At 42.8% G+C, this 12,071-nt stretch overlaps 1 protein-coding gene across 6 annotated transcripts in view; it reads left to right on the forward strand.

Annotated features, from left to right (window-relative positions):
- The window catches only part of CHD1L (chromodomain helicase DNA binding protein 1 like), a 41,369-nt gene that overhangs the window by 5,288 nt on the left and 24,010 nt on the right, over nt 1-12,071 (forward strand). For all 6 annotated transcript variants that reach the window (XM_075106877.1, XM_075106858.1, XM_075106868.1 and 3 more), the window contains 10 exons: nt 99-130; nt 2,167-2,248; nt 3,533-3,695; nt 4,039-4,194; nt 5,399-5,491; nt 5,929-6,025; nt 7,495-7,568; nt 8,663-8,773; nt 10,331-10,445; nt 10,893-11,046. In XM_075106877.1, the coding sequence (XP_074962978.1) occupies nt 99-130; nt 2,167-2,248; nt 3,533-3,695; nt 4,039-4,194; nt 5,399-5,491; nt 5,929-6,025; nt 7,495-7,568; nt 8,663-8,773; nt 10,331-10,445; nt 10,893-11,046 (1,077 nt within the window). The remainder of the gene's footprint in view (nt 1-98; nt 131-2,166; nt 2,249-3,532; nt 3,696-4,038; nt 4,195-5,398; nt 5,492-5,928; nt 6,026-7,494; nt 7,569-8,662; nt 8,774-10,330; nt 10,446-10,892; nt 11,047-12,071) is intronic.

The raw sequence follows: 12,071 nt of genomic DNA on the forward strand, positions 1-12,071 counted from the left end.
ATTCTACCACAGTTTGCAAGTAGAGAAAAAGATGTTCCATTTCTTAACTGGTGTATTAACTTAAGTCATAAATCACAGTTCATTTCTTTTCATTGCAGATTTGCCTGAAAGATGCAGCATTTCTAAAACCGTGAGTCTGGCTTTAGTTTTTTTCAAGTTTAATTCTGCCTGTCTGTCAGCGATTTCTTAAGTGTATGTTTGTATGTGTGTGAGATCCCATGCTTGTTTCACAAGAGCCAAGGATGTTCTTTGCTTGTGATTAGAGCTTTGTCTTTATCAACTTTCAGTGAAGAATCTTTAATGTCAGCTAAGATGTAAGGGAACTTCCCCCAAGGACAGTTTTCAAGCCAGTTAACTCAAAATAAGATGATGTATAATGACTGATATATAGTACAACAAATATCAGTCCAGAAGATTGATATTTAGAACAGAGGAGATCTTCAAAAGCTTTAGATTGTAAAGGTATTAGATGCAAAATCTGATGAAATTGACCTACATTATACTGTGGTGAACACGTGCCGATACCATATCCTGAAGTTTATTGCCTCCTGCCACCAGTCAGAACTGTGGAGGGTTTATGGAGCATTTTGCTTTCTAGCAAGATTGATTATACAGCTGAAGTTCTGCCTGTAGGAAGTATTGCCACAGCCATGCAGGATTTTACAGAAGCCTATGCTTGAATGGGGAGGAATTTTCATATTTTTTAGTAATAGCACCAATACCTTGCAATAGTGGTAAGTGCTGAGACAAATGATGGGGACAGCCAGATGCCCTGAATAGTTCAGGATCTTTGTAGGAGCAGAAACCCAGTGGCCCCCATGGACAGAGTTCTGGATCTCCCAGAAGTAGTCAGGCCCACTATGGGCACACTGTTATCTTTCTGCAAAGCACCTGCCCTTGGCCCCTGGTGGAAACAGCGGGTTGTGGTAGAAGCCAGGCCTTATGAAAGGTAGCTATGGCCATACTGTCCTTACAGTTCATATCATGTCCTGCACTGCTGTGTACGATCCTGCTTATTTTGCAGCTTACCAGGGAGTACCCAGGGAGAGCAAGTAACTAGCCCTAGTACCACAGAAGTGTCAGCTCCAGGGCAATTTCCTACTTCTAAGGCTAGCACATAACCTCAAAGCTGTGTCACTCAAGGTGGGGTTTTGCCCTCTAGTATTCCTTCTGAAAAAAGCAGCTGCTAATCATTTGTACATGTCCTGTGTAGGAGCACTTGGAGTGCTTTATAAAGGTGGGTCAGAGTTATCAGATGTCTTACCACCACCACTCCTTACAAGCAGTGTAACAACACAAATGAGTTGAGCAAGAGCCCTGTTCTAATATAATGTAGAGAGATTCGGTTGCTGAGCCTGTAGAATTAGAATAATGACATTTCACTGCCCTGGCAGAGAAGAACCACTCTTAAACATCAAAGAGGGGAATTGAGAGACACAGAAGAGCTGTGGGGAGAACATATCCAGCCTTCATATTCCACTGGGAAGAGAACTGTGTGGGTCATGCTTTCCCTCCCCTGCCTACCCATCAGCCTGTGGAATCCATCGGCTAGGTGGAAATCACTGTGATGTGGGAGTTGAAACCCTGGTGGTAAGCAGGCACAAACACTGAGGCTTAAAAATCTGGAGTTTGTATGAAGCCAAGTGGATCTACTAGGTCACCAGTGATTCTGCAGCCTACTTGATGAGGCACTGCATATAGCTGCATCAAGCCCAGAACAAGCTGAAGCTGCTCTCTTGGGTGATCTGCAAAAGGCTTGTTAAATCACTCTGCCATCACTACTTGATATTAGTTGTTACGTTTTTGCACACGTACAAGGGCCTAGTTTCACATCTTTTTTGTTCCAAATTGTAGACCTCCTTGAATGTTTGACTAACTGGTGCTTATGTCATTTTCCCCATAGGAATGAGGGTGGAGAGAGAAGCAACAATTTCAATGCATTTACTTACTTTTGATTTCAGAAAAAAATCACCTAGGCTGTAGTTAAGAAGCTGCGTTGGCTCTTGGAAACCAGTACTTGTCAATTCCTCCCACCCTGCTTGTGGTGTTTGCTTGTGGTTCATGGACCATCTCAAGTTCAACCAAGCAGAGCCACCTCTTACTTCAGTCTTTTTGTGCTGATAAGAATGAATTGTCTGTCCCTAACTGAAGACACTCTTTTTTCAGCTTTAACTGGGCTGCCTTGATTGTAGATGAAGCTCACAGACTGAAAAATCAAAGTTCTCTGCTTTACAAGACACTTTCTGAGGTAAAATGACTCATCCATCTTTTAGTGTCTAAAGCCTTTTTTCTCTTCAGTATAGTATACAGATTCTCTGTTCTTCTGAGTATTTATTAAGCTCTGGGCCCCAACCAATTGCCATCAGAGCTGGTGAATGTATTCCCATATTTAGTGGCAGACAGATAAAGGCCTATCTTCTTGTTTTTGCATGGAGGTGGGCAGTATATGGAGCTTATCTCTCATTCTACTTCATGTTTCGGCTTGTCACATTGGAGCAATTTGAGAGACAGAAAAATATAAGGCAGCCAGACATAGTGCTGAACCACAGCTGTGCTACTGAAGTAGTAGAAGTCTGTCTGACTTAAGACGATATAAAGCGACAAGAGGCTATCTCCAGCTCTGGGAGAGTGAAGAAACCCTTGCCTAGTTCGTGGGACCTCGAGTCATGAACTATCGACTTCCACTGTCCCATTTAATGGAGCCACCCTTTTTTACTGAAATTAATATAATTGCTCCAGCTTCCAAAGCCCCCTGCCGAAGTACAATGAATGCCTGAGTGAAGGATAGGATATACTTCTTGTCATGGCAGTGAAACATGGGCATTAGGTCTGGGCTGGCATCAGCAACAACTAACTACAGTACCTTGAAAAATAATTTTTGTATTAAATTCTGGAAGTCTCATGTCTTCTGAAAATATTGTGATATGTGTTACTTCAGGAGCTTTGGTTGTAGTGACAAAGAAATAGGCATGATTTACCTTAGCTCTTCTCTTAACATATTCTCTATTACCAAACTTGAGACAAGACTTGTATTTTTTCAAAGGTAATCATAGTCCTCAAGTCCATTTACAAGGATTACTGTGAGCAGCTTGGACCAGATAATGTTGCTGTGTTTATCAGTTAGCCAGCAAATAGAAATGGAACACAGTCTCTTGCAGTTTCATTTCACTGTCCTATTCGGACAGCATTTTCCAGTCATCTCTCATTACCTAACACTGAGTATGCAGTACTGGACTGTAGATCGCATGGATCTAAGAATTTTAATGGTGTCAGTTTTGCACTTTGTTCTTATTTTAGTTACAATGTCTTTCTTGCAATGGTGCCATGCTCGTCGGTTTGGTGGAGGTGTTTGACTGTCACACCCTACCTTATGTCGGATGGTTTTGGCAGACATTTACAGCATTCTGTGGGCAGTCCTGTGCCACCTGTCATCTTTAAGCTAAGCTTAAAAGTGGTGTGGGTGAAGTGGTATATTAAGTAACTTTTCACATATTTTCTTCTAATAATTTTATTTCATTGCTTGTTCTTTCAGTTCTCAGTGGGCTTCAGCCTGCTACTCACAGGCACGCCAATCCAGAACAGCCTCCAGGAACTGTACTCCTTACTCAGCCTTATTGAGCCTGACATCTTTCCTAGGGAACAAGTGAAAGAGTTTGTTGAGTATTACCAAATGATTGAAAAGGAGAGTGAGCCAGGTCAGTAATAAGCAATGTTGTACTTGAATCAGAACCAGCCGTTATCTTGACTAGGAAGCAGACATGTTATGTCGCCTTTATTTGCCTTTTTTTTAATGCTGAATAGCTTTAAAACAAAGCCACTAAAAGTAAAGATTACTTACCTTAATGTAGCTCTTACATATTTAAGGTATGCAGCTATGTTTTGGTTTCTCTGTTTGTAAAATTGGGCTTGAATCATTTCACTAAGAGATGTAAAGTTCCTTATACATTTATTTTGAAAGTATAGTTGTGAAGGTACTGCATAAAATCCTTACATTTAAGGCAGTAATCTGCTCCTTTTTTTTTTCCTGCCTCTGCATAGCCAAAGAATTGCACAATCTTCTGCAGCCATTTTTGCTTCGAAGAGTCAAGTCGGAGGTGGCTGCAGAGCTGCCAAAGAAGGTGGAAGTGGTTCTGTACCATGGAATGTCAGCTCTGCAAAGGAAGTACTACAAAGCCATTTTGATGAAAGATCTAGGTAACTGACGGGTTTGAACCCTATCAGCTAATTTTAAAACTAAAATTAATTCCTTTTGTAAATCTGTGCTCTGTTGTAGAGAAGGTAAAAATATTTCGGTCTGCAGAATATGCATAGAATGAACATGGCAAATTCAGTGCTTTGGGCTGCTTGATTTGTGGTTTTAGCTTGTGATAAAATAAGAGACCTATGTACCTAGAGCTGAGCTTTTGCAGAGCCAGGGAGGGTCAGCTTCAGGATTCTGCTTTGAGCCATCCTGTATTTAAAAATACTTATCACCAGGTAAGCCTGCTCCTATACCATGTTTTCGAGTTCAGACAAAAGGATGGTACAGGAAATTTGGGATCTGTGGATCTCTACAAATTTTCCAATAGTAGTACAGATGTCATACAGCAAATTAAACATACAGGATGTAGATATGAGTTTCTTCGGAAACCACAGGCAATGCAGCCACAGACTCTTACCAGCATAGCTCACTCCTTGTCACTTCACACATGAACTAACTGTAACAAAGCATCCTGAGGTATGAGAAAGTATTTGCTTCTCTCTGAATTCCTCCTCTTTCATCTCTGCATACCACATCATATGGGCTGCCAGTGCTTATGTGTTGTAAGGAAAGTAAAACTGGGGGATGAGGATGCTTTGTTCTTCCAGCGCTAATGCCTGGTGCATCAAGGAGCCAAGGGCACTTTGCATGGACATCACCAGGGAGGCTGAACTTTCTTCTAAGTACAGCATATGTGCACATATCTTCTTTTTTTCCTCACAAAAATGCAACCTTTCTTAACTTCCTGGTTGCCTAGTAGATTTTGACTCTGCTGTGTTACTTATTTTGTTAGAAAACTCAAAGGAAATGCACCAAATTTCTTTTGCTATTTTTGATTATTCCTAGATCTAGAATTCACTCAGAAAAATGACAGTGACCCTTTCCAGGGAGTCCATAAAGTTCCAGGGAGTTTGACAGGCAGATTAGTTTTCATCAGGGCCTTTTTCTAAAGGCTTATCTAAAAAACATGAGGGAAATTTTGTTTGGTCCATGAAAACAGATGTATTAGTCTTGAGATGGAAATTCAAATGCAGACGTGACAGCAGAGACACTCCAGTGCGGAAGCACTGCAGAGCAGCACCCAGACATTCCCAGTCACACCCATTGATGGAGCATGGGTGTTCCTGCTCAGTTCCTTTTCTGTGCTCTTTGTTCCAGATGCATTTGAAAGTGAAACAGGAAGGAAGGTTACACTTCAGAATGTCTTAATTCAGCTTCGGAAGTGTGTTGCCCACCCATACCTTTTCAATGGTAAGAAAGCACTCCTCTTTCTTGAAACAGAAAGAAATAAGTTTCTTGATTTACACAATGGCTTTCTATTATTGCTTGTCAGTGTAGTGCTTAAAAAAGCAAATAATAAACAATGTCATACTTGAATCAGAACCAGCTGTGAGTTTGTGACCAGTTCCAACATATGACAGTTCATCAGTAATGAGGAGTAAAGTAGGGGACTGCAGCTCTTTGCTTGTTTTCTCATCAATGCATCTACTCACACCTAAACAATGAAATCACAACGCTTTGTGAACTACTGAGGCTGTCTTTAGAGAAAGAGAAGGACCATCACTTCTCACGCAAGCATCATGGGGGTCTGCTTGGCAATAGTTGGCAGTGCAGACATGCTGAGGTTGACCATTGAGTTGTTACTTGCACAGTATTAGGTCTGCTTCTGAAACTCTTTTTTGTTCCAGGTGTTGAGCCAGAACCCTTTGAGATTGGAGATCATATTGTTGAAGCCAGTGGCAAGCTGTGTTTGTTGGATAAACTCCTTTCATTCTTGTATGCTGGGTATGTCATGTTGGTGTGAGGAAAATAGGGTGAGGTTGACATAGGGAGGAGAGGTAAACTGGGAAGACAAGATGATTCCTGAGGTCCCTTCCAAACTGTGATTCTGTGACAAACTACCTTATTTAGCCACAGATTGAGCAGATATTAATCACAACACAAGGACTGCCCTATTTTTTTGCACATTACTGACTACCTGACAGAAGTAATTTGAGTATAAGGAGCTGCATTAGAAGTGGTAGAGGAACCTCAAAGATTTTTGTAGCTTCCCTTTAAACATTTCTTAAAACGCTCCACTAACTCTCTCACATGTTCCCATATTTGCCATATTTGGCAACCTGGGAGAACCATCTGACATGGTATTGAGCACATGTGGTTTCACCATGGGTTTCCTGAGAGTAGCTTCCAATGCATCAGTTGAGTTCGTTTGTGCTACCATGCCTGTGTTAGCCCAGGAGGCAGGAGGCATAGCAAATGTGAAAAAGACATTTGACTGGACCAAAAACCAAGAATAAGCTGAACCTTTAGCTTTGAGAATGGCATTCAGAACTGCTGGTGCTGGGCTCTGGTGACTTCAGAACCTGGAACCCAAATAACTTGGGTATTTACCTCCAGCTCTCAGATGGGAGGCAAATCAAACTGTGGTTTGCATTCTTGTGCAGTCTGTGAAGCAGTGCCTCCTGCATGACACACATTCTACCTTCTCAGTTGGGGTGGGATTTGCCTTGGACTACTTCCAAAGGACGAGCTTCAACAGACCTTGGGAAGTTCTGATGTGGTTGTGGAGGTCTTTGTCCTTCTGCTGTAAAGCACGGTGTGAGTGGGTGCCTCTCCCTTGAACATCTTTGCCACAGGATCATCCCTGTGCAAAATTTGGACTTGAAAATGCCTGTGTTCTGCTCTACAGTAAAGACTGATTTAAACAGAGCACAGAGGCCTAGAGCAGGGAGGCAGGAGAGTTGATTTCTCACTTATACATGATTGTAGGCAGAGTTTGATCTTTGAGGGTCATTTGCTAGAGGAGAAAATGCTCTACTGTCACAGACATGCTGATACAGCATTTTCCCAGCATTTAAGATGCTTTGTAGTGTGTGATTTGATAGCAGTCTGGTGTGGCAGGTCATGTGGTGAGGAAAACTTTGTGATGTTAGGTTGAAGCTGAGGATCCTTTTAGACAGGTTCCTTTGGACCCTCACTAGGCTGCATATAGCCAGCAGCAGAGCTGTGCCACAGCCTTGTTACCTCTCTGTGACTCCGCACTCTAGACACGGTAACTGATGATAGCAGATGAGGTTGACTAGGCTGAAAATGTGGTGAGGGGATGGGCCATGACTCTGTGAGGCTTAGTGTCCAGAGGTGATGAGGCCCTGCTATGTAAAAGTGACTGGTTAAGCTATTGTAACCCCTTTACCACTCTCTGAAATGCTGTCACAGTATGTTGAGGCTCATGGTGTCTCATGATGTTCTTCCAGTGGCCACCGTGTCTTGCTCTTCTCTCAAATGACTCAACTGCTTGATATCGTGCAAGACTACCTGGACTACAGAGGTATGTTCTGCACGCTTTGGCAGCAGAGGCCTTATCCTAATGATCCCTGCCATATATTGTTCCTCTGATTTTGGTTGATCTTCCTGGGATGAAGAAGGGACTATGATGGGGATTTATTGCCGCTTAGTAGATACAAACCATATTGTTGTAGTGGTACTGTGAATTCGAGGGTCTTGAGTTCAGCTCTTTGCTGTGCTACCACATGCCTGAAATAAGCTGGCACTTAAATGTTGTTCTTCAAAGTAGTTTCAGCTTTGGTTCCGTGATAAAATGGAGCTAACAGATGGCAGGGTAGCAATGTTTCATTATATACCTGTGTTCAATTATATACCTGAGTCCTGAAGTAATTGCGCTGAAGGCAAGAGGCTTGCTCTAGATTCAGTTTGTCCAGCACCAAACACAAATTGTGCTGCGCTCATACCAGGAAATTAATTTTTGATTAAAACAGTTGTTGGCAGTGGGGCCCTAACATGTCTGTGAGGGCAGGTTGGATCAGACCATTTTTGGCAAGGTTACCAAAATGTTCTTGGGACATTTTCTTTTGTTTCAATCCACATGGCTCCATGCCTACTTAGGATTTCCCATGAAAGAGGCTTTTGTTTGGTGTTTTTAGTTTTGGACAACTAATAACACAGGATAAAGCCAAATGTAGGGCCATATCCCATACTGCGTGCTCACAGGAAAGCACACATTGAAGGCCGTGGGAATTTGCATAAGGTTGTTGGCCTGTTTTGTGGGGCCAACAGCCAGCACAGCATAGTCTGAAATGGGACTATGTGTTAACGTTCTTTTACTTTGGCTCTGAATTTTTCTGTTGTGTTTCCAAGCAGTAAATTAAATGCTAAGAGCCTCTGCTTCAGACTCAGCTAAATTACCCTTTGCCAACGGTCGGTCTGGAAGTCAGGGTCACTACTTCGGTTTATACGAGGTTTAACTGGGAAAGAATGAAGGAGTTAAAGGCAATAAAATAAGAATCAAGGCAGGAGGATTCGGCATAAAAAGATTCAGGACAGGAGTGAGACAATAGAGAATGAGGTAAGAAGGTAAGAGCGTAGACAAAATTTCAGAAACATACATGTTGCTTATTTGAAAAGGCTACAGCTACGAGCGGCTGGATGGTTCTGTCAGGGGAGAAGAGAGACACCTTGCCATTAAGAACTTTGGTCAACAGCCCATCTTTATCTTCCTGCTGAGCACCAGAGCAGGTAAGTAAGGGGAGACAAGCAACCCATCTTGCTTCTGCACTCTTCTTTTTCTCTCTCTGGCAAGATTTCAGGGAGAGCCTGTTCATGTGAGGGATTTTTGAGGGAGGCAAGACACATCCTGAACCTGGGTCTCCCAGCTAGGACATCTGGTTTCTGTGCTTTCCTTTTGGAAGCTGATGCCAAGACACTTTTCATATTGCAGCCACTTGAGTTATTTTTTTTCATTCCAAGTCCCATAATGCCTGTCCCTATGCCAGGTTGAGCTTAAGGAAGCTCACTAGCATTTTATTTCTGCAAGCACCAGACTTCAGGCAGGAACAGACTTCCTTTAAGGAAGCTGATGGAATTGCTTCTCAAGTCCACTGAACATGGACATGCTCTCTAGCTGGCAGACAGACTCAAATGAGAGCCTTTTACTGTCCTGAGACTGCAAAGAGCAAACACCATGGGACCGCCATCTGTGCTTCTTCCCCTCTTAGCTCCTCAGGCAGTTCTGTGTCTTCTATGCAGTTTCAAACCTCCCTGTCTCTGTCAAGCAAGCACAGAGGCAGGCTTGTCTCCAGAGGAGGGATCCAAACTGCTTGATCTCAAGCATCAAACTTGAACTAAGTTTTCCTTTGGGCTCCTGGTCAGACTTTCCTGGATGAGCCTGACTCCAGCGATAATGCAGTGCATAGAGGGGAGCGTGCAGAGAGACTGAAGAGAAGCGCCTAATCCTAGATGGTAGGAATAAGTGTGTCTCTCACCACGGTGCCTCAACTCTGCCTGCCTGTGTCAGCCAGGCTTAGAGTTGTTTTTTGCTGCACATTGCTATGTCTGGCCAAAGCATCTTGTAGTCAGCTGCGAACAGGTGTGCTAACAGTACTTCCATCACTGTTATGGACAGAGATTTTCAGGTGCATGGCTGTCTCCACTTGCAGGGATGTTCTGGTTACTGTGAAGAGGTGCTTGGCATGAGCTGAAAGAAATGTAAGGCAGCAGGCTCCCCCCCCCCCTTTAACTACAGTTTGTAGTCACAAGAGCAGGTATTAGAAAAAATATAATTAACTATTTTTTTTCTTTTACTTCCATGAGAGCCCAAATTCTAACCTCAAAAACTTTAAGTCATACAAATACCTAGGGTGTGCTTATTGTATAGTTGGGCCTGGTGTTTTCCACTGTTTCAGCAGTGTATTGACCTGTTGCTTCTGTGCTGCCGCCAAGTCATGACTTGGTCAATCCCTTGTAGCCTCAGTGAAGCCAGTCCTTGCAGGGTTAATCTGTCTGCCAGTGGAATAGTATGTGTTTGTTCAACAGTCTTGACAACCAGTCCCCTTTGCGTTGGTTCACTTGCACCCTATCTTTTTTGACTTTTTTGGCTTCCAGAAAGCACGAAGCTGGAAATAGAAGGCTTATCCATCTTTTTAGATCCTTACGAGACTTAGATTTGGGTTTGAGAGATGCGTTGAATTAGATACAGTTGATCAGATCTGACAGAACCTTGCATAGCATAAATTCTGCAGCTTCTCCTTTATTTTCTGCTTCTGACATATTTTGTGACCTCCTCTTTCTTTGTAGGTGGAGTTGGCATGAACCTGACAGCAGCGGATACAGTTATTTTTACTGATAGTGATTTTAACCCACAAAATGACTTGCAAGCAATAGCAAGAGCTCACCGGATTGGGCAGCACAAGTGAGAAATGTTGCTTATTCTGGTTTGGTTGCTGACTGTCTTGGTCTCTCTGTCTTGTTTTCCCTATCCATAGGCAATGGAGGGTTAAAGTACAGTGGACTGAAGATCAAAGAAGAAGAGCAGAGAGGATTTTATGTCTTTGTTTTTCTGTTGCAGCCTCGTGCAGTCTCGTCCTTGTCATGTGCCTAGGGTGGGAGCTTTGTTGATTTGCAGGAGGAGAGGGAATCTGGAGGTTTGCCTGCGCTTTTGCAATGAGCATTTCTCCTGTGTCAAGTAGCAATTGTATCAGCATTACATTTCTGATGATTATTTTTTTTTATTTTGTTCTCGCCTTTTTCACCTTCCTGAGGAGTGGGTGAGGGTGCATGGATAGTCCTCCATGCAAGGAAACAGCTTTAGTGCACCTCAAAAAAAGAAAATAATAAGAGGTTTCTTAAACTTTTCAAGGCCTGTAAAAATTATCCGCCTGATTGGACGAGATACAATTGAAGAAATAATCTACCGAAGAGCTGCTTCTAAGCTCCGGCTGACAAACGCCATTGTAGAAGGGGGTCAGTTTGCTCTGGGAGCGCCCAAGCCTCAGGGAGCAGCAGAGTTACAGGTAAAATAGAGCTATATCCTCAATTTGACTTCAGTAACATCTTTAGAAATGTTCCAGAGTGTTTCTGTATTCACGTCTGATACGAACCTAGCCAAACACTTATATTTTTAGGGGAGATGTGCATTGACATGACAGCTTTTGCATGTCTTAGGAACCAAAATGACATCCCAGGTCCAGACAAGATCAGACATTTAAAGACAGTTTTTACTGTTTTGAGACACATGTGTTGTTGGAAAAGGGTGTGTTTACTTGGAGAAGAGGGGAAGGCAGAACCTCTCCTTATTTTATTTGCTTATTTTTAATTAAAACAGGTCTGAAGTGGAAGCTGACTCATTGTTTCTAGAACATATCTGTCTCTGGTGCTTTTCTCTCACAGAGCTGATGATAAGTACTTAGTCAGCTTTTGGTTGTTAGTCTGAAATTCAGTCAACCTTCTGTTGACCTCTTGGCAAATATAGTATCTCAGGAGTCAGGGCATGATTTATAACTCTGACCTGAAAGCTGAGGTTTGTGCTGAGAACTTGGGTTGAAAACCTCAAGCAAAGTGACATTTAGGGGAATATATCCCGTCAGTGCAGCTAAACCCAGGAGAGGTTTGGAATTAGTATATCCTTCCCCCCCCGCCTCCCCTAACCGCCCCGTCAGCATGTATCTCAGCAATTATAGTTTCCATGGGAGAAGTGGAACTGAGCCCATAGGAAATTCCACATCGATATTTTTCTCCCCGTGGGTTTTTGTGGCATTTAAGCTTTTGTTTTAAAGGAGTTGGGGGCAAAACAAGCCCGGTCTTTCTGGCTACGAAGAAAGCTGCTTGAATGCAGTCATTACAATGCTGTTTTGTCATTTGGCCCTGGGGAAAAATGACCGTTCAAGTCTGGATGAGTTATGTTTGAGGGAGGCATGTTGTAGGAGCCTGTCCCATCAGGCGTTGGGAGAACTAAGCATGTTAAAGCATAAGTATCCTCACAGGTAGCATTAAGGCTTAGATTCTTCCACTCGTACATGCTTTGCATTTAAGCCTGAGA

The sequence above is a fragment of the Phalacrocorax aristotelis genome, chromosome 1 (assembly GCF_949628215.1).
Source record: "Phalacrocorax aristotelis chromosome 1, bGulAri2.1, whole genome shotgun sequence".
In the NCBI taxonomy this organism is placed as follows: domain Eukaryota; kingdom Metazoa; phylum Chordata; class Aves; order Suliformes; family Phalacrocoracidae; genus Phalacrocorax; species Phalacrocorax aristotelis.